This window comes from Bubalus kerabau, chromosome 1, assembly GCF_029407905.1.
Source record: "Bubalus kerabau isolate K-KA32 ecotype Philippines breed swamp buffalo chromosome 1, PCC_UOA_SB_1v2, whole genome shotgun sequence".
Lineage (NCBI taxonomy): Eukaryota > Metazoa > Chordata > Mammalia > Artiodactyla > Bovidae > Bubalus > Bubalus kerabau.
Genome location: NC_073624.1, coordinates 187,646,478 through 187,668,691, shown reverse-complemented (window position 1 = coordinate 187,668,691; position 22,214 = coordinate 187,646,478). Strand labels below are relative to the sequence as shown.

Here is a 22,214-nt window from a genome sequence, read left to right as displayed (position 1 = left end):
CAACATGGCAGGGATCCAAGAGCATGTCCTGAGAAGATCTAAGAAGTGAATGTCTCTAGGGAACCAGGTGGGAGCTGACAGTCCCATATGCCCTAACCTTGAGGAGCACCAGTACCACTTCCCCTATATGCTACAGAATCAGTGACAACCAGCTTCAGGGGGAGGGGACATTGACCCCACCTCTCCATGTCAAAACCTTAGTGGTCGTGTTTTGAAGCAGCTGTACTTCACCAGAGGCATGTTGTCAGTTTAGACGTATAGCTTTCCGACCTCCCTTTCCTTTGTATTTACAATCATGTATGTGTCCCCAAGAAAAGATCTAGTGTCTTTTTTTTTTTCTGAAGTGGATACATTTATAATCTTTTTTGATTGTGTTAAAATAACATAAAATCTACCACTGTAATGATTTTATTTAACTAAAAAATTTTTTGACCATGCTGTGTGGCACATGGGATCTTAGTTCTCCAACCAAGGGTTGAACCTGTACCCGGAAGCCTGGAGTCTTAACCACTGGGCCTCCAGGAAAGTCCCACTATTGTAACAGTTTTTAAGTGTATGGCTCAAAAAGAGTGTGGTGTTGATTCACATTATTGTACAATCCCCACCATCCATCCCCATGCCTCTGTTCATCTTGGAAATCTGAAGTTCTGACCTAATTCAATACTAACTCTCCATCCTCTCTGCCTCCCAAGCCTGGGAAGCACCATTATGATAGGATGGCTTTTTTATTTATAATTTCCTCTTTTAAATTAACTTTTTTTTCGTTGTGCTGGGTCTTCGTTGCTTTGTGCAGGCTTTCTCTGGTTGTGGTTAGCAGGGGCTACTCTCGAGTTGCTGTGCACGGGCTTCTCGTGGTGGTGGCTTCTCTTGCAGCAGAGCACAAACTCCAGGGCGTGCAGGCTTTAGTATCTGCGGGACTCAGGCTCAGCAGTTGTGACTCACGGGTTCTAGAGAGCAGCCTCAGTAGTTGTGGCTCACAGGCTTAGTTGCTCTGAGGCGTGTGGAATCTTCCCGGATCAGAAATAGAACCTGTGTCCCCTGCATGGGCAGGCCAATTCTTACCCACTGTAGCACCAGGGAAGTCCTTGTTTACAATTTCTAATTCGTTATTGGTGACAGTACAACTTGCTGATGACTTTTAGACACATCATTATAACTTTTTATTTTGAAATAATTTTAGACCTACAGAGATGTTGCAAAAATAGTACAGAGTTCCTGTGTATCCTTCATCCAGCTTCACCTACACAACTGTGGTACATTTACTGAAACCGGGAAATGAACACTGATACAATACTAGCAACTAACTACAGAACTTATTCAAACACATAGAGCAGTTTTGCCTCTCAAGTCCTTTTTCTGGTCTAGAATCAAGCTAGGACCCTTTGTTGCATTTCATCATCACATCTCCTAAGGGATAGTTTCTTTTTAAATTTTTTTTGGCCGTTCTGAGTCTTCATTGCTGCACGTAAGCTTTGTCTGGTTGCGGTGAGCAGGGGCTACGCTTCGCTGTATGCAGGCTTCGCGTTGTGATGGCTTCTCTGGTTGCAGAGCACGTGTTCCAGCTGCGGCATGCAGGCTTGGTTGCCTCTCAGCAAGTGGGATCTTCCAGGACCAGGGATCAAACCCCTGGCATCGGCAGGAGGATTTCTTAACCACTGGACCACCAGGGAAGTCCCTATAGATTAGATTCTTATTGTTTGTCTTTTATGTTCTTGGGTACCTTAAAGAGTATGGGTCAGTTATTTTGTAGCAAGTCCCTCAAGCTGAGTTTTTCTGTTTACTCATGATTATACAGAGGTGGTGCATTTTGGGGCAAGAATGTCACAAAAGTGGTGTTGTGTCCTTCTGAGTCAATATATCAGGAGACAAATGATGTTGGTATGTCTCATCTGTGGGGGTTTTGACCTTGATCACTTGGTTAATGTCCTATTAGCCAGGTTTGTCTATGGTAAAGTTACTGTTTTCCCCTTTGTAATTAGAAAGGATCTTGTGTGGAGATACTTAGAGACTATGCAGATATCCTGTTTTTTTCATCCATTAACTTTTATTATTTAGTATTTCCTTCTTTTTGCTTGTTTTCGGAAATATGTATTTTAAAGCTAACTTATGCCAGGTAATACTTGTACAGATCTTAGTGATACAAAAATAGACTTTTAAAATCCCATCCCTCAAATAAGTATTTGTAACCCAGGGAGAGAAATCTAACTAACTGGCTTCACAAAGGGTAGAGGAAAGAAAATGAACTCTGCCTGACTCTGTCGGGGGAGAGAGAGTCAGGTTTGAGTGCAAAGTGCTAGAGACTGGCAGACCTCTCTTTTGTGTGGAAAATTGCATATATTCTGGCTTGTGAGTCTCTAGTCACAAAGGTTTAAATATGAGAGTGTTGAGCAGTTGATAAGAAATTGGATCAGAGCTTTTCATGGCTGAAAATGTTTTTAGTTGAACCGCACCAACTTCAGAAATAGGCCAATGACTTTTCATGGTGGCTTTGTAACTGGCACTTTGTTGGGTTTTCCTCTTACTTACAGGACAGTTTAAGATGATCTGTTCGAGTTGTCTGGTGGGCAGTCCTATTTCTTATGATAATGAAATATTTGCTTCTTTTCATACTTGTATGTCATTTCTTGTTGCATTGGCTGGGGTCCCTAGTATTACATGAAATGATTGTTATCATCATGGACATTCCTTGTGTCATTTCTGAATTCACTGGATGTGTTTCTAGAGCAGAGACTGGCTCACTATAGCCTGTGGGCCAAATCCAGTTCACTACCTGTTTTTGTAAATAAAGTTTTATTGAAACACAGCCATGCCCACGTGTTTTGTCTGTGGTTGCTTAGGTGCTGTAGTGGGTTAGCTGAGTAGTTGCAACAGAGACCTTCTGGCCTGCAAAGCCTAAAATATTTTTGCCAACTTTTGTTCTAAAATTTCAGCATTGTCAAGTTACTTTATCAAATTATGGAATATTTGCTTATTTTTTTTAAATCAAAAGCTTTGTGGTTTTCTCTTTTTCCCCCCATGGATTGATTTCTTATTTTCTCATTTCAGATATATAAAAGTGATATAATGAACACCATAGCCTTAACACCCAAGTTAAAAATTAAAACACATATCGAGCTGTATTTACATGTGTGCCTGTTGCTGGATGCATTCCCCTTACTCCTGCCCAGAGGGAACAGTTATCCAGAATTTGTTTAGAGATGAGTTTTTCTAAGAGTTTTATAGTTTTAACTCTTTAATAATTAATTTCTTTTAAGACTTATTGATTTGTTTTTGGCTGCACTGAGTCTTCGTTGCTGAGTGCGGGTTTTCTCTAGTTGTGGAGAGCAGGGACTACTCGCTAATTGCAATTTGCAGATTTATTGCCATGACTTCTCTTGTTGCAGAGCATGGGCTCTGGGTGCTTGGGCTCCAGTAGTTGTGGTACACGGGCTTAGTTGACTCGCAGTATGTGAAATCTTCCCGGACCAGGGATCAAGCCCACATTCCCTATGTTGGCGGGAAGCTAGACCACCAGGGAAGCCCTCTTTGATGCATTTTGGGTTAATTTTCATACGTGGTGTGAGGTGCGGTCCAATCTGACTCCCCAGGTGGCGCTAGTGGTCAAGAACCTGCCTGCCAGTGCAGGAGACACAGGAGACGTGGGTGTGAATCTCTGGCGGGCTGCGTCCGTGGAGTTGCAGAGTCAGACATGACTGAGCATGCCTGCACACGGGGGCCAGTTTCATTCTTTGGCATGTGAAAATCCAGTCCCAGCGCCGTTTGTTGAAGAGACTGTTCTTGTTTCACTGCATGGCATTGGTACCCTTGTCAATCTATAGATCATAGATGTATGGGTTTATTTCTGGATTCTCATTTCTATTCCATCGATCTATATGTTTGCTCTTATGCTATGATCAGTGTTTTGATGACTGTTGCTTTGTAGTAAGTTTTGAGATTGGGAAATGTTAGTCTTCCAACTTTATTGTTCCTTTTCAAGATTATTTTGACTGTTCAGAGTCCTCTGCGGTTCTGTATAGGATTAGCACTGAGGATGGGATTGCCATTTTTGCAGGAAAAAAATCATTGGGATTTTCACAGGCATTGCATTGAATCTGTAGATTGCTTTGAGTAGTATCCATATCAGAGAAGGCAATGGCACCCCACTCCAGTACCCTTGCCTGGAAAATCTGATGGATGGAGGAGCCTGGTAGGCTGCAGTCCATGGGGTCGCTAGGAGTCGGACACGACTGAGCAACTTCACTTTCACTATTCACTTTTATGCATTGGAGAAGGAAATGGCAACCCACTCCAGTGTTCTTGCCTGGAGAATCCCAGAGACGGGGGAGCCTGGTGGGCTGCCATCTATGGGGTCACACAGAGTCGGACACGACTGAAGCAACTTAGCAGCAGCAGCAGCAGTATCCATATAGATGAGTTTTTATATATTTGCCACTTGCATTTATCTCTAATATATATTTGCTTGATGTGTTTTAAAGTATTCTGTGATAGAGTTACACTAACTTTTCTTCCTGTGATTTGCTTGCTTTTGATGAGTGTATTAGAGATTGTTTATATTGTGGTACATTTCCAATTGCTTTGTATTCATTGTTGTGTAGTATTTCATTGTGTGACCAATCAGAGTTCTTTAGACATTCTTCTGCTGGTGGTTGGGCTTCCCAGGTAACATAGTGGTAAAAAATCTGCCTGCCAGGGCAGGAGACATGGGTTCAAGCCTGGGGTCAGGAAGATCCACTGGAGGAGGAAATGGCAACCCGGTCCAGTATTCTTGCCTGGAAAATTCCATGGACAGAGGAGCCGAGTGGGCTCCATGGAGTCACAAAGAGTCAGACAGAACTGAGCGACTGAGCATGCATGCACTTCTTCTGCTGGTGGCTATTTTTTAAAATGTTATTGAAGTACAGTTGATTCACAATGTTGAATTAATTTCTGCTGTACAACAAAATGGTTCAGTTATACATATATGTATTCCTTTTCATGCTCTTTTCCACTATGGTTTGTCACAGGATATTGAATGTAATTCCCTGTGCTATGCACTAGGACCTTGCTGTTGATCCGCGCTATGCATCATAGTTTGTAATCGCTAATCCCAGACTCTGATCTGATCTGAATCCCAGACTCCCAAGCCACCCCTCCCCCTCAGCAACTACACATTGGTTCTGGAGTCTGTTTCTGTTTCCTAGGTATGTTCATTTGTACCATAATTTAGACTCTACATGTAAGTGATATCATATGGTGTTTGTCTTTCTCTTTCTGAACTTGCTTCACTTAACACAATCATCTCTAGGTCCATCCCCGTTGCAGCAAGTGACGTTATTTCATTCCTTTTTGTGACTAATATTCTATTGTATGTGCTGTGTGCTTAGTCGCTCAGTCGTGTCCGACTCTGCAGCCCCAAGGACTGTAGCCCGCCAGGCTCCTCTGTCCACGGGGATTCTCCAGGCAAGAATGCTGGAGTGGGTTCCCATGCCTGCCTCCAGGGGATCTTCCCGATCCAGGAATCGAACCACGGCCTCCTGCATTGCAGGCAGATTCTTCACCAGCTGAGCTACCAGGGAAGCCCCCATTCTACTGTATATAACATCTTTTTTATCCTTTCATCTGCTGATGGACATTTAAGTGGTTCCATGTCTTGGCTATTGTAAATAGTTCTGCTGTGAACGTAGGTGTGCATGTATCTTTTTGAGTTATAGTTTTTTTTGGGTATATGCCCCAAAGTGGGATTACTGGATCATATGCAAACTCTATTTTTAGTTTTTAAAGAAACCTCTCTACTTGTTCTCCATAGTGGCTGCACCAGCTTACATTCCCACCAACGGTGTAGGAGGGTTTCTTTCTCTCCATCTTCACACCCACTTCCTGTTGGTGGATATTTAAGTCGATGCCAATCTTTTATAAAATAGTTTCCAGGGTTTGTTATTTTTTGTTTATAATAAAAATATTATACAGTATACTTTTTTTTTTCAATTTTTACAAATAATTCTATGACAGACAAACCTCTGCATGTCTCCTTGGCACATCTGCTCAAGACAAGTGTCTGTAAGATGTGTTAAGACTGAAATTATTGAGTCAAGGTATCTTGACTCAGTACCTTCAATTTGTTAGATACTGTAGATCTGCTCTCTGAGGTAGCAACTTATTCTAACTTCTATTTGAGTGGATTTTCTAATGTTAAAGCATCCTTGCATTCCATAAATCCTTCCCTGTTGAGTCATAACATCCTATTCTTCTAAGGAGATGCTAGATTTGCATTGAACTTCCCTGGTGGCTCAGGGGTAAAGAATCCACCTGTGATGCAGGAGACACAGGTTCAATCCCTGGGTCAGGAAGATCCCCTGGAAGAGGGCAATGGCAACCCATTCCAGTATTCTTGCCTGGAGAATCCCAAGGACAGAGGAGCCTGGTGGGCTACAGTCCATAGGGTCGCAAAAGAAATCGGACATGACTGGACAACTAAATAACAAGATTTGCATTACTAGTATTTTTTAGCCTTTTTGAATCTAGGCACATGAGCGAGATGTATTTCCCCCCTGCCCGCCTTGAGTTGTCCTGTATACTTTGAGTACTATCTTTTTTCCCTCTGCAAGCTGACATAGCTTATAAAAGATGCCAATTATCTTTCTCTTGAAGATTTGGCAAAACTCACTTGAAAAACCATCTGAGAAAGTGCCTTGTATGGGGGATAGATCTTTGACCATCATTTCAGTGTTTCTGAACATGATTCACTTTTTAATGACTTGGTTTGGTTTTGCTTTCTTAGATTTTTTTCCCCCCATATTTTATCATTTGAAAGTTAGTGGTGTGCTGAAGTTGTGTCTGACTCGTTGCGACCCCATGGACTGTAGCCCGCCAGGCTCCTCTGTCCATGGGATTCCCCAGGCAAGAATACTGGAGTGGGTTGCCATTTCCTTCTCCAGTGGGAATCTTCCTGACCCAGGGATTGAACCCACGTCTCTTGCATCCTCTGCATTGGCAGGTGGATTGTTTTACCACTGTGCCACCTACGAAGTCCAACATTTAGTGGTATGAAGTTACATATATGCAGTATATGCTCAGCCTTTAAGATAACGTCTTTGTGAGTGCTGTTAGTTCCTCTGTCATCTGTAATGTTTATTTGTGCTGTCTTTGTGCCAAAGGTTTTCTCTTATGGGTGTTTTTAAAAAATCCAGATTTTTATATTATTTTGTTGTTACTGCTGTAGTTTACCATTTGACTAATACCTGATTGTCCTAAAGATGTTTCCCCTTGATGCTCCTTGGATCTGTTTGTCCTTTTGTGGGTGCCTGAGTTGAAAGCTTTAGTTTGTTTTCAGTTATTTTTCCCATAAATTCATATAAGGCTACATATACCCTTGAGTACTTTCTTGGGCTACTTATTTCACTTATAACGAGTGTTCTCCCTCCCTCCATAAACATTTGAATTTACCTCTGAGTAAATTAAACAGACTTTGAATTTACCTCTGAGTACATTTTTGGTTGCATCCCAAAGGCTTTCATTTGCAGTAGTCTTACATTCAGTTCTAAATACTTTGTAGTTCATGTGTGATTTATCTTTAACTCATTTGTTTGAACCCTTCCACCTATGTGGATTTGAAGTTAGATATCATCACTGATTTATAATTTTATTACAGGTGGCTAGGGAGTAAAGTCTGAGCATTGAGCTTTCCTCTCTGGTCTAATTTGTGGCCCCTTTTTGGTGATGAGCTCTGGCTATTTAGACAGAATGTACATTTTTCATTGCTGGGTATAAGGCCCTGGACGCATCTATTTGCTAAAGTTTGCCACTGCATTGTGCATCTCAAGAGCCTTCTTGTCAGCTTGGTCTTTCTGTTCCCGAGTTAGGTTTAGCATCCAGCATCACTGTAGTTCTGTTCACGGGTGTTTTAGCTTGAAATGTTTCAAAGTGATGTTATTAGGGACAAAGTGTGTGTCCAGGGTATTTACACTTTCTCGAGCACTAGAATGGGTTTCCCTGGTGGCTCAGTTGATTAAAAAAAAAAAATCCACCTGCAATGCAGGAGACCCAGGTTCAATCCCTGGGTCAGGAAGACTCCCTGGAGAAGAAAATGGCAGCCCACTGCAGTATTCTTGCTGGGAGAATCCCGTGGACAGAGGAGCCTGGCGGGCCGCAGAGTTGGACATGACTGAGCGACTGCACCACCACCACCATGGAGCACTCAAATGCTATGGTCCCTGAGAGACCCTTGGTGGAAAGTGGGACTCTGCTGTGGGGCCCTGTTCCTCCCAGCTCGGGGCTGGTGCTGTGGTCAGGAGGAGCCCATAGACGCTTTGAGCTTTTGCACTGTCACAAAGGGGACTGGCTAGAACTGGGCCCATGTCCAGCTGACGCTACTTACACCTGTGAGATCTTGGGTAAGAAACCTGACCTATTTGAGCCTCCGTTTTCTCATCTGTCCACTGGTGCATGGGCAGAAGGATTAAATGAGACTGCATGGGCCAAGCATACAGTCAGTGCTCAATAAATGGGGGTGGATGCTATGGAATCCTATAGCAGGGCCAAGACAACTGGAGATGCTTAGAGTCTTGGTGCTCCTGTCTGTGAGTTGAGGCAATTCCCTATGGCCCTCTTCCAGGAAGTCTTCAGATAAATCTCTGTCTGCCACCACCTGCCCTCCAACTATAGCCATGAACATCCCAAGGGTGGAATCATAGAGCTGAAGGTCACATGCTCATTGACTTTCCCTGAAGATGTTCTGTCTGGTTTCCAAGGAGGGAAAGGTAGATCCTATTCAGACACTTTAGTCTCAATGGGCTTGGGTAAACAGAAAGGAAACAGATTTCTTAGAGGAGCTTTTAGAACTGGGCTTTGAGGATTGAGTAGAAGTTCTGTAGGCAGAGTAACCTGTGATAAAGTCTTAGATAATTTAGGTAGGACCAGACTTGGGTTACAGTCTGACTTCTATCCCTTGGGTTCCACATCTATTACTAAGGAGACACCTTCCCACTACTTCTTGAATTCAGAACTCAGGAGCTACTAAATACAGGCCTTTGCTGTTTCTTCATCTTTCTGTCTTCCCACCACCTCAGCCCAGAGAGTGAAGGGTTTATTTCCCCCCTGCCAGCTGTGCCATAGCTCCCACTATTCCTCTGTTTGCTGTCTCTTTCCTGTTTTTTCTCCCCTGATACTCATGTCACAATTTTTAAAAAAGGCCTCAATCGGCAGTTAATGTGCATTCCCCCATATTCCTGGATTTGGATGTTTTCTTGATTGTACTTGCCAAAGATTTGTCTATATTGGTGTTTTTAAAGAAAAGTTTTGTCAATGCAAGAACCACCTCAATAACGCCCAATTAGTGTTGCTGCTGCTGCTGCTGCTGCTAAGTCGCTTCAGTCGTGTCCGACTGTGTGTGACCCCATAGACGGCAGCCCACCAGGCTCCCCCGTCCCTGGGATTCTCCAGGCAAGAACACTGGAGTGGGTTGCCATTTCCTTCTCCAATGCATGAAAGTGAAAAGTGAAAGTGAAGTCGCTCAGTCGTGTCTGACTCTTAGCGACCCCATGGACTGCAGGCTACCAGGCTCCTCTGTCCATGGGGTTTTCCAGGCAAGAGTACTGGAGTGGGGTGCCATTGCCTTCTCCACCAATTAGTGTTACTTGAATTGAAAACTTGGTTCACGTATTTTAAAGGTTGACTTGTTTTCAGAATGTTTTCTTATCAACATGTTCAAGGCTATAAAATTTCCTCCATGCATCCCTTTGGCTGCATCCCATGGGTTGTTATATTTTGTACTATTTGAGTTGTTCAGTTTCAAAAATTTGTCACTTCTATGTTGATTCCTTCTTTAACTCATGCCTCATTTTAAAACGTGTTTTAAAATTTCTCACTGAAGGCCTTTTCAGGGGAGGCTAAGTATTGCAGAATTTACTGCTGGGGTCAAGATCAGGTTATCTAACATTTGTTTCTTGAAGATTTATTAAGATCTCCACTGCTGGATTTTTTTAAAAGTAAGTGCTGATTTTCATAAATGTTTCATGTGTGTTTGAGAATTTTAAGGATGGGGAATTTAGGGTTTGGTAAATCTATTTGACTAAGTGTATTCATGGTGGTGATCACGCCATCGACTTACATACTTACGGATACTGGATCTGATGGCTTCTAAAAGCAGTGACCCCACTCTTTCCTAGGCTGGGCCCCCGCCCTCACATCCTCTTCTCAGCCCTGTAGCATCTCTGTGGAGGGATGCTTTCACCAGGGGGGATCTTCCACCCACTTCTGGGTCTCAAACCAGATGCAGAACAGACTGGCTCCCCCCTCCACCCGCTGGGGGTCTGATTGGCTTAGAGTAGGCTCTGCTCATGAGGTAGCCTAGAGCACGGGGAAGTACAGTGCTCCCAACCCAACTGTTCCCTCCATGGACTCAGCTCTACTGCTGACCCTTCTGAGGGCTGTGGATGAGACAGACCAAAGTATGAATCCCAGCTCGACTTCAAACCGCTGTGTGACTTTTCGTTGGTGCCTGCCCCTCTCTGAACCTCAGTTTCCTCATCTATAAAGTGGGTTGATTCCCACCTCAGCGGGCTGGCCCATGGTAGATACTCAGAGATGGTCACGATTATCAACATGAATAACTAGTATCAATGGGGCAGCCCCTGCAGGGAGTTTGGATTCTGTGTTCAAGTTCTCCAGGCTTCCCCAAGGAGACTGGACAGACAGGGGCTGGGGTGACAAAGAGTCCACCAGCGGCCGGGGTCAGACGATCTTCCTTTAATACAAAGTCGATATATCTACATACACAGAGGTGGGAAAACCACCCAGCTGCTTCCGTTTGAATAAACAGTGTTGAAAGCAACAGCGGCTCTGCTCTTGTACAAAGAGAAAAACTCACTTGCTCGGGGTGGGGGTGGGGCAGAACCCCATCCTTCTGCCCCAGAACGGCCCCATGGTCCCGGGGGGGCGGGGAGGGGCCCCTGATTGGGGCAGCTTATGGCCTCTCTCTCCCCCCGGAGAAGTGGGAACCTCCGACTGTGTTCAGTCCTTCTCCTCAAGGTGGGAGATGGCGAGGGGTGCTCGGGCTGCTGGGGGCAGGGGTCGCTGCGACCTCCTCGGTGGTAGTGCCCACCCTGTGGGCTCGACAACCGACGCTGGTGGGCCCGCGTTCCCCCACTGCCCCACCCTCACCCTCCTTGATATGTCTTGAGAATTAAAAAAGAAAAAGCAAAAAATTAAAAAAAAAAAAAAAATCAGGAGGCAAAGGCCTTATTCTTGAGCGAGGCACACCTTTGGAGTAGGTAAAGGGAAAAAAAAAAAAAGCAAGCCAAGGGGCAGCCTGAGCCCGCGCAGGCCCATGAACACGACCGGCACGCAAGAACGTCTGTTACGGTGAAAAAAAACAGACTGTCTGTGAACAGAATAGGAATAAGCCAAGTTTTTTTTTTTAAATCCGTTGACTGTCAAGTCTTTTTTGTCCCCCCCCCATGTGTTTCTTCTTTAAAAAAAAAAAAAAAAGAAAAAAATACACTATTAAAAAAAACAAAAACAAAACGAAATGTCACCGGATACAGTTACACTGAGTTCTGAAAGAAAGCTGACTCCTGTCCCCACCCCACTCCCGCCCCCCCAGCCCGGTGACCCCCAGGCTGCGGGGCGGGAAGGCTGCCTGGTGGGGAGGACAAGGGGCCGAGCTCCCAGCCCCCGCCCCCCTCTGGTTCTTGGGAACAGCCCCTGAATTGCTCGCCGCCCCCCTCCCCCCACCCCGGAACCTCTCCTTGTGGAATCTCGTTTTAGAAGGGAATGAGGAATGTGCCAAGTATTGAAGGCGGCGGCCCGGCCCAGGGAGGGGGCTGGGGCCGTGCAGGGGGCCTTGAGGGGCTGCGTCGTCATCCCCGGAGACCCCTCGGCTGTGGAAACGCGGTTGCTGCCTCCTGCCCTGGCCGCCGGAGGGGGTCCAGGCCTCGGGGGGCCCACCCGGCACGGGAGGCGCAGGGGCCGGTGGAGTCGGGCCAGGCCAACCTGGCTTAGGTTGCATAGTGGTCAAAGCTGCCGAGATACTCCAGTGCCGCCTGGTAGCAGAACTGATATTCATCCTGTGTGGAGAGGGGGTGAGGGGAGGGCCCCCATCAGCGCCTCTGCAGCTCCAGGGCTCCCCATCACACTGCAGAGCAGCTGTGCCCCTTGATCCTGTGCCTGTGCTGGGCTCTCCCCGTCCTCAGCTGGCCCGCAGGGTGCCACTTGGCCATCCTGGCCTCTTGTGACACTCCCCTGGGGGCTGGGAGGTTGCCACTCCAGCTCTGACTGCCCAGAGACGGGGGAGCTCATGGATGCATTTAACCTAGCTTCTGGATCTGGTGGTTTCTAAAAGCAGTGACCCTACTCTTTCCTAGGCTGGGCCCCCGCCCTCACACCCTCTTCTCATCCCTGGAGTATCTCTGTGAGAACAGAGGGGGATCTTCCACCCACTTCTGGGTCTCAAGCCAGATGAGGAACGGACCCAGCAATGGGTGCAGACACAAACTGGCTCCCCCTCCACCTGCCAGGGCTCTGACTCTGGCTTAGAGTAGGGTCTGCTTATGAGGTGGCCGAGAGCACGGGGAAGTACAGTGCTCCCAACCCAACTGTTCCCTCCATGGACTCAGCTCTACTGCTGACCGTTCTGAGGGCTGTGGATGAGACTGACTGGGGTACGAATCCCAGCTCCACTTCAAACCGCTGTGTGACCTGGAGACACTGCATGGTCCAAGCAAAGGTGCCCACTGTCAACATGATGGTGGGACTCTGGGCCTGGCTTCAGGATCCATGACCCCTGCCAGGGTCCTGGCTGAGCTGGACCTCACTGAGACCCTGGGGCCAGGAGAGGGGACCCATCTCTGTTCATTCCGAGCGACGCTTCTCAGCTCTGGCCTTTGGCTTACTCTTGGGTCAGCCCAAAGCAGGAGGGGCTGAGGACCTTTTACCCTTGACAATCCTGGGAGTGGGGGGTGGCTGTGCCCACTGCACAGAGGAGAGAACAGAGGCTGGTGGCGGCATCAGCGTGAGGCCAGGCTGCCCTCCCCGCCCCCGCAACTCCCCCGCCTCACCTCCATCTGCACCATGGCTGGCCTCTGGGTCCGCAGCATCTTCACTGTCTGGAAGATGTCCACCACACCCTCGTACCGCATCCGCTCCAACACGATGCTGAGCGTGATGAAGACGCCCGTCCTGCCCACGCCGGCGCTGTCAGGGCGAGTGCACAGGTGAGTTCAGGGGGTGGGTGTGTGGGGAGCCTGGCTCAGCTGCCCAATTCCCATCCTGCCTGCTCTGAAGCCTCCTGCCCCAGGGATGGAAAGAGCCCCAGCGGGAGTGCCCAAGGCTGTGCTCGTAAAGACTCAGCTTCCCACCACGGGCAGCTCACCTGCAGTGGACAGAGATGGGGCCGTCCTGGCCAAACTGTTCCTTGGTCTTGTGCACTTGGCCGATGAAGTCAATGAAGCCCTCCCCTGACTTTGGCACGCCCTGCTCCGGCCAGTCCGTGAACTGGAACTGCCGGACAGTCCGGGACTGGCCGTCCTGGAACGGAGAGAGAGAGAGAGCGCGGGTCCTGTTATCAAGGTCAGTGGCAGTCACCCTTGCCAACCACAAGCTGCACCAATGCCACTCTCCACCCTTCCTCACCCTCCGCCATCCACCCTCCTTGTCCCACACCATCTTTTGTTGAGATGCTCCAACTTCGTCTGTACCACCCAAGGCTGCCAAGTCCATCCTCCTCACCATTTAACTTCATCCAGCAACACCATCTCACATGGCAATCGTTCACCCCCATCCCCCGACTGCTGCTCTCTGCACAGCTCCAAACCCATCCACCACGACCCAAGTGACACCAACACCATTCCTGTCCCTTATCCTCCATTCTGCACTGTCCCATGGTACACCCAACATCTGCCCTTGACCCACTCTCCATCTCCCTGGCAACCTCCTCTCTCATCGTCTTCGAGTAAAAGAGCACTGTCCCCATACCGTCACCTCCCAACAGCATCACCTTCCACCAGGGACATCATCTTCCCACTCACCAGCCCTATAATCTCCTATCCCTCACCACTCAAGGGCGCCATCTTCCACCAGCCACCACTGGAAATTCATCGTCTTCTACCTGCTTTTGCCTCCTAACTTTTATCATCCACTTACGTAGTTCATAATCCTTGAACATCTGGTAATGCCACCTCCCATTAACTTTCTCCATCTCCACCGCTCAACCATCTGTCTCTCCAGTCCTCATCCCCATGACACAACCATCCATCTGTACAATCTAAATCTCAACCACTCACCTCTCCAATCCTCATCCCCAGCATTCAACCATCCGTCTCTATAATCCTCATCCCCACCACTCAACCATCCATCTCTCTAATCCTTATTGCACCACTCAACCTCTTGGATCTTCATCCCCACCACTCAGCTATCCATTTCTCCAATCCTCAGCCCCAACAATCACCTTCCATCTCTCCTATCCTCATTCCCACCATTAAACCACTCACCTCTCCAATTCTCAACTCATCACTCAACCCTCCATGTCTCTAATCCTTATCCCTACCATTAAACCACCCATCTCTCTAATCCTTATCGCCACTACTCAACCTCTTCGATCTTAATCCCCAATACTCAACCATCCATTTCTCCAATCTTCATCCCCAAAACTCAACCTTCCATCTATCCAGTACACTCATCTCCACTACTCAACCATCTATCTGTCCATTCATCCCCACCACCCCACCATCCATCATTCAAATCTTCATCCCCACCACTCATCTATCCATCTGTCCAATCCTCATCCCCAGCAGTAAGCCACTCATCTCTCCAATCCTCAACCCACCACTCAACCATCCATCTGTCTAATCCTTACTCCCACCACTGAACCTGTTGGATCCTCATATCCACCACTCAACTGTCCATCTCTAACCCTCATCCCCACCACTCAACCACCTATCTCGCCAATACTCGCTTCCCACTACCAAGCCGTGCCGTCCATCATCATGACTCTCTTCCACCTTTCATTTATCATGACCCAACGGCACCACTTTTCACAATTCATCCTTAGCAATCCATCCTTCTTCCCCCTCTAAGGACCATTAGACATTCCATTATGTCAGGACCACTGACGTTCTCCACCCTCCTTCCCTCATCACTTACCTTTTCCCACTCACAGTCTCTGCATTAAATGCTGCAGTCCAGCGATGCCATGTGATTTAGATGGTCTCCATCCTCCATCACCTAACACTTTCTCCAATCCCGCCTTCCTCTCTCTTGGACCATCAACAGTACTGTCTATCACTGAATGTTCATTGTTCCTTTTACTCTTCAAATCGTTTCCTCTTCATTTTATTCCATCTGCCACTGGCCAAACACCTGCCCTTTCCAATCTCACCTTTCTCCATCCACCGCTGATAACACATCACCCTTCGCCAAGCCGCAGTTCCGTGCTCTACTGGCATTCTCCATCCGCTTCTGTCTGGACATCCTAGTCTCCAACCCCACCTCCTCTCATCTAAGACCATCCTGTTTACCACCCTCCTCTATCACCCAGCAGTGACGTTGTTCACTGAGTCTCCAGTCCCCCATTCAGCCCACCCAGTGGTGCCATCCTGAACTACCCAAGCACAGTGACCAGCAGTGCTTTGTCCACCAGGGTCCACTGTCCACTGGTAACATCTGGACTGACATTGTCATGCCCCATCATTCTACCCATGGATTCTCCAATTCCGGCACTAACTTCTATTCTCTGTCACCTAACAGTCTTCATCGGACCCCATCTAATACCTGCCCTCTCCCATCACCACGCGCCTCCGCTGGGTCTTCTCCAGCCAACACCATCTACTCTCTCCATTCTCTCTCTCCATACAATGGTTCCAATTCCTAGTACCTGCCCCCACCCCCCACTGTCTACCACTCTTTTCCCATCTACAGCGGCCACTTGACACCATCAACCCATCACCTTTCCCCCAGCCTGCCTTCAGCCCTCTAATGCTGCCCTCCGTGGTTGCTGCTTCCCAGCTAATGCCCCACTTACTCCCTTTTACATGATCGCCTTGGACTATGTCCCTCAGTGAGCAGTGTGACACGTGCTCTGAGGGGGACACCACGGGGTCATGGTCCTCTCTTCCACCTACTCGGTGGTGGGAGTGACTGTCCAGCTGGCCCACGCACTCCTCTTCCACCCAACCCCTGGGCCTTTGCTTCCACTCCCCAACCAGGAAAGCCCTCTCCAGACCAGCAGGGGAACGGTGAGCTGCCTGGAGGGTCTGTCCCTGTACTTACCCGGGCGTCCGTGACCTTGAACTCCCGCAGGATGTACTGAGGCATGTTGTATTCCGCCATAGGATCCACCACGAAGTACTGGTAGCGGGCGGAGCGCTCGGCCGGCCAGTACTGGTGACACTTCTCCTGGGGGGCAGGTGGGCGCTGTGGTCAGCCCCGCCCCACCCCACCCCTCGGCCCCTCCCTCCCCCGCCCAGCCCTGGACGGTCCCCGGCTCACCCGGCCCATCTCCCTCAGCTTGGTCAGCATCACCACGATGGTCGAGTTGTTCTCCCAGAGCATGCGCCAGAAGTCCTCCGTGGTTTCCGCCAGCGGGCCCTGTGTGGCAATGTAGGCCTTCTGCTGCCTGTGAGCGGGGAGGTGAGGCGGTGGCAGCGGTGAGTCTAGGGCCCCAGGGAGACCCAGGCCCAAGCACCATCTCCCTCCCGATCTGGTTCAACCCCCCAAAGAATCCTGTTCTGCACCTGGAGAGACCACCAGCCTCGGAATTACTCCAACTTCGCGAGGAAGTTGTGGGACTGTCTGCAGGCGTCTCTGCTTTCATTCTCCGCCCCCTCCAGGGGCATTAAGTTAATATCCATTGTCTGCTCAGGCCAGGCTCCCCTCCAGGGCTACATATAGCCGCCCATTCTCAGAACACCCTCCTTTGCTCAGGGCTTCTCAACCTTGGCACTACTGACGTTCGGGACTGGATGACTGCGATGGGCCGCCGCTCTGTACCCAGTGGGGTGTCCAGCAGCATCCCTGGCCTCTGCCCACTAGAAAGTGTTAGTGCTCAGTCGTGTCTCTTTGCGACCCCACGCACTGTAGCCCACCAGGCTCCTCTGTTCATGGGGATTCCTCAGACAGGAATACTGGAGTGGATTGCCGTTTCCTCCTCCAGGGGATCTTCCTGATCCAAGGACTGAACCCGAGTCTTCTGCATTGCAGGCAGATTCGTTACCAATCTGAGCCACCAGGGAAGCCCTAGATGCCAGTACTAACCCTCCTCTCTCAAGTCCCATTTTAACCATCAAAAACATCCCCAGATACTATCAAGTTTCCCCTGGTGGGCAGAACTGCCCAGATCGATGCTTTTCTCTGAGAAAGATGGACAGATGTGATCATGTTCCAGCCAGCAGCCGTCGGTTAAATGCATATCTAAAGAGTCTCTCCACCCCAGCTGTGACTGCATGGGGCTGGCAGGGTCTCTCGAGCTCTCTCCCATGCAGGACTGGAGCCCCGGTAGTGGCCAGGGCTAGGTTTACCTGTAACCATCAATGAAGCTGGCGTTAATGTAGTCGGAGCCTTCCACGCCCCGGATGGGTTGTAGGCAGACCCGGGTGCTCTCGTAGGGCATGATGTTAACCAGGCGGTTCTTGAACTTGTTACAAGGCAGATTGGCACTGATGAAGCGGGATGTGTGGGCTTTGGAGTTGGCCAGCCGCTGTGGAGACGAGGGGATGACATCAGGACAGCCTCCATCTGGGGACCCAATTTCCCTGGGTGGCGGGCAGGCTGTGTGTTTTCAGCCAGAGGGCTAGCAGGGCCATGGCGGGCAGGGCAACACCAGCCCTTCGACCCTCTGGTCCCCTTAATGGGGGGGGGGGGTGGAGAGAAAGAACTCTGGTCTCCTGCTTAGCCCCCTCTCCCCCACCCAAGCACAGCATCCTCTACTCGTTCCTCCCCACCCACCTTGAACTCGAGTTCCATGCCAGTGACGTGCTCGCCTGGCTCCACCTGCGTCAGCTTCTGGATGTAGGCGTAGAGGCTGCGGGCAGGCACCTCCGTATTGCCGCAGCCCACGGCCTCCAGCAGGGCCTCGTGGATGAAGCTGTACTGGTCTTCCGTCTGCACCATGTAGTTGCGCTGGGACCGCATGAGGGTCACGTGGCCGTACACGTCCACCGTCTTCTCCGGCTTGATACGCTCCAGCATGGCATCAATGACGATAAAGCAGCCTGTGCGGCCCACACCCGCACTGTGAAGATGGAGGGGGCCGTCAGGGGGCACCCGAGGGCCAGGGGAGAATGGGGGACAGGGCGCAGAAGGGAGCCGGGAGTGAAGGCGCGGGGGCCAGGTACCTGCAGTGGACCACGATGGGGCCCGCGTCCGGCGGGTTGCAAGTCTTGACTCTCCGCAGGAAAGCCAGGAATGGCGTCGGGTACTCAGGCACCCCGTGGTCCGGCCATGCCGTGAACTGGAACTGCCGGACCTCCCGTTTCTCGCTGGAGCCATTCTGGGGGTGCCAGGGACACTGTTGGTCAATGCAGCCCACCACCCATGTGCCGGGGGCCCAAGTTCATGCCTCCAGACCACCATGTCCTTGAGCGCCTGATTTGGGTGCCCAGCTGCTCCAGGGTGTGGGGGTGTCTCCACTTCAGAGTGTCCCCAGCATCTTCGTGCACTGCTCCCCATTTCTCCCTAAACCTGCTCCCCCATCTCAGCTGATGATGGTGGCACTGTCCTTCCACGCACTCTGGCCAAAATGTAGGAGGAGTCGCTCTTGACTCCCTTCTCCTGCCTGTCCACATGCAGCATCAGTCAGCACAGCTTTCAAAGTCTATCCCAAGCCTGCCCACTTCTCACTCGCCCCCTCCATGGTGATTACCTTAGTCCAGCTCACCGTCATCCATCCAGACCAGAGCAGTCACCTGTTCCCCCTGGGTGTCCCCACAATCTATTCCCTCCACAGCAGCCAGAGGGTGCTGGTGAGCACCCGAGTTTGGTACCCCCCAGCTCCTCTGCCCACAGCCCTCCCTGGGCTAAAAGCCAGAGTTGCCCCTGCCCCTGCAACCCACAAGGTTCTGCACCTCCTCCCATCCCCTCCCTGCCCTTACCTCCTCCCACCCTCTGCTCCAGCCACAGGACTCCTCACTCCCAAAACACCTAGGGCCTTTGCATGTGCTGTGCCCTCTGCCAGGAATGCCGCCCCCAGATCTCTGCAAAACTCCTTTCCTCACCAACTCCAGGTCTTCCACTACATACTCTATTCTTCCCTGTTTTACTTTTCTCTTATGTGTAAGATTCCTGGGTTTTTTTTCATATTTGTTGTCCACGTGTTGTCCACTAGACTGTAAGCCCCACCAGAGCGGTATTTGACACACAAGTGTCTGCTTAATGCATGAATCAACTGAAAACCCTTACTCTTGTCTTTTTACTCAGGTTTCTGGCACCTGTGCCAGGCACAGGCTCTATGTAAGGGCACGTGGCTGGCTGCCAGGGAAACACAGTAATGCCAGAGCACCTCTCTCTCCCTACATGACAATAAAAAGTGTCCCCAGTCCAAGGCACTAGAAATAAAAATATACAAATGGCACCCTAATGAAACTTACAAGCCTTTGCATAGCAAAGGAAATCATCAACACAACGAAAAGACAGCCTACAGCATGGGAGAAAAAAAATGTGCCAACCATGCAACCAAGGGGCTTAATCTCCAAAATAGATAAAGAACTCATTCAGCTCAACAAAAAACAAACCTAATTGAATAATGGTCAGAAGATGTAGACATTTCTTCAAAGAAATACATCAAAAACTACAAATTCCAAGGGATGGAGAGGATGCAGAGAAAAGGGAACCCTCCAACACCGGCGGTAGGAATACTAATTGGTGCAGCCACCGCGGAGAACAGGAGAGGTTCTTCAAAAAACTAAAAATAGAACTACGTATGATCCAACAATCCCACTCCTCGCCATATATCTGGAAACAAAACTCCAATAACATACAGGCACCCCTGTGTCCATAGCAGCACTATTTACAACCACCAGGACACAGAGACAATCTAAATGTCTGCTGACAGATGAATGGATAAAGACGTGACACATAAGTACAATGTACCACTCAGCCACAGGAAAGAATGATCCAATGCCATTTGAAGCAATAGGGATAGGCCTAGAGATTATTATACTGAATGAAAAAAGTCAAAGAATCGTATGATAAAAAATATCATGGTATCACATGATAAAAAGTCAAAGTATCATATAACACTTATGATATATGATATCACATATGCTATCACATATAACACTATCATATGATAATATATGCAGAATCTAAAATATGGCACAAATGAACTTATCTAAAAAACAGAAAGAGACTCGTGGATATAGAAACCAGACTTGTTGCCAAGGGGGAGGGGGTCGAGGCAGGGCTGGAGCGGGAGACGGGGGTCAGCAGATGGAAGCTATTATAGATACAGAATGGATAAATATCAGGGTCCTACAGCACAGGGAACTACACTCAATATCCTGTGATAAACTATAATGGAAAAGAATATCAAAAAAATTATGTATACATATAACTAAATCACTACAGCAGAAGTTAACATTGTGAATCAACTATATGTCAATAAAAATATTCAAAGTGCCCCCAGACATCGCCAAATATCCCCTGAATGGCAAAATGCTGCAACCTAGAATCACTGAGTGAGATACAGGGAATCATGTGATGGGCAGCAGCCATCAGTTAAAGATTCTGTCTACCTCAGCCCCAACTGCCTGCTCTGTCCTCCATCTAAGGCTGGAGGCCCCCCTACTGCATGGCCAAGACCCTGCCATAAACCCAGGCTGGGTGAGGGAAGGGGTCAAGACTGATCTCGGGGTGGGGGCTGGTGACTGCTGGTGAGGGGAGGAGAGGTTCATTGCTAAGCTGGATTCTGCTGGTTTGTCCTGCTGTGGCTGCAGACAAGAGCCACTCCCCTGAGGCTCAGTGTCCCCATCCGTAAAGTGACTGCTTGAGAATGCACCCAGCCTGGGTCAATGTGGTTTCTCTTCCGTCCAATGGGGAGTTCCCAGGGCAGAAGCTCATCTCCCTTCTCCGCCCACCATCGCCCCCTCCCACAGCCCCCCAGTTCCATCCGGGCCCTACCTTGTGCAGGGAGAACGTCCTCACGCAGAACGTGGCCAGCTCGATGGTGTCCAGCAGCGTGACCTGGATGAAGCCGTAGGTCTCCGTGCCCCTGTTGGGCCAGTACTGGTCGCATTTGATCTGCACCAGGTGAGAGAACACAGGTGAGCGTGGGCCGGGGCCGGCACAGGGCTTGGGGGCCGCAGGGCCCAGGCCTCACCCGTGATTTCTCCTCTAGCCGCGTCATCATAACAATGGTGGCCGAGCGCTGCTCCCACACCATGCGCCAGAAGTCGCCGAAGGTCTCCGGCAGTGGCCCCTGTGTGGCGATGTACGCGTTCTGCCGCCGGTAGCCGTCCACGTAGTTGGCATTAATGTAATCGCTGCCCACGATGCCTAGGCCGGGGGTGGCGGAGAAACTAGAGATCAGTGGGGGTGCTCTATCCTTCTAGGCTGGCTCCACCTGGTCCACCGCTTAAAGGAAGCCCTCCGAGACTGCCCCAGTCTATCCCTAAGGAAATCGTGGTGCATATACTCCATGCTTTCTCTGCCTCAACATTACTGCTGTTTGGAGATAGACTGTTCTATGTCGGGAGCTGTCCTTTGCATTGCAAGGTACTGAGCAGCATCCCTGGCCTCCACCCTCAAGATGCCAACACCACCCCACCCCAAGCTGTGACAACAAAAATATCCCCAGACATTGACAAATGGCCTCTGTGGCGAAGCTGCCCTGATAAGAGCTACACATGTAAAGAATGGATGGAAATCTGTAGTGGACAGCAGCCACCAGTTAAATACAGATCCTAAACTTCTCAATGGCTTCTGGGTAGGGTTGGACCAGGCCTCAGTTTCCTTACCTATCTCCTAGCTAGTCCACTCTGTCCTGGCCCCCCTGGCCAAGAGGAGACATGGGATCTACGTGTTCTCCGTGGAATGAGGACAGGCCAAGGTTGCTGGGGAGGAGCCTGGGACCCCACACGCTACCTTCGATGGGCTGAAGGATTACGCGGGAGTGGTCGTAGGCGATGACGTTGGCATAGCGGTTCTTGGGCTTGTTCACTTCCAGGTTGGAGTGCTCCCACGTGAACTGCTGGCCCGGGTCAATGGACTATGAGAAGCAGGAGGTGGGAGATGTCAGGGAAGGCGTCTGT

General features: G+C 49.5%; 1 protein-coding gene and 1 long non-coding RNA gene across 3 annotated transcripts in view; one reads left to right on the top strand and one right to left on the bottom strand.

The window, feature by feature from the left end:
• Positions 1 to 16,559, top strand: part of LOC129627142 (uncharacterized) — a 41,270-nt gene extending 24,711 nt beyond the window's left edge. The window contains exons 2-3 of one of the 2 annotated variants that reach the window (XR_008702447.1): positions 13,068 to 13,187; positions 16,477 to 16,559. This is a non-coding gene — a long non-coding RNA (uncharacterized LOC129627142). Of the gene's footprint in view, positions 1 to 13,067; positions 13,188 to 13,340; positions 13,463 to 16,476 lie in introns of those variants that run through there. The other variant, XR_008702443.1, reaches the window with a different exon arrangement.
• PTPRS (protein tyrosine phosphatase receptor type S) overlaps positions 10,709 to 22,214 on the bottom strand; it is a 73,802-nt gene continuing 62,296 nt past the window's right edge. The window contains exons 24-34 of the mRNA XM_055546782.1: positions 22,048 to 22,171; positions 21,284 to 21,459; positions 21,085 to 21,204; positions 18,303 to 18,457; positions 17,914 to 18,199; positions 17,487 to 17,665; positions 16,459 to 16,585; positions 16,240 to 16,365; positions 13,346 to 13,500; positions 13,032 to 13,167; positions 10,709 to 12,041 (exon numbers count right to left, since the gene is read on the bottom strand). Coding sequence (XP_055402757.1) covers positions 11,973 to 12,041; positions 13,032 to 13,167; positions 13,346 to 13,500; positions 16,240 to 16,365; positions 16,459 to 16,585; positions 17,487 to 17,665; positions 17,914 to 18,199; positions 18,303 to 18,457; positions 21,085 to 21,204; positions 21,284 to 21,459; positions 22,048 to 22,171 — 1,653 coding nt within the window. The 3' untranslated portion in view covers positions 10,709 to 11,972. The remainder of the gene's footprint in view (positions 12,042 to 13,031; positions 13,168 to 13,345; positions 13,501 to 16,239; positions 16,366 to 16,458; positions 16,586 to 17,486; positions 17,666 to 17,913; positions 18,200 to 18,302; positions 18,458 to 21,084; positions 21,205 to 21,283; positions 21,460 to 22,047; positions 22,172 to 22,214) is intronic.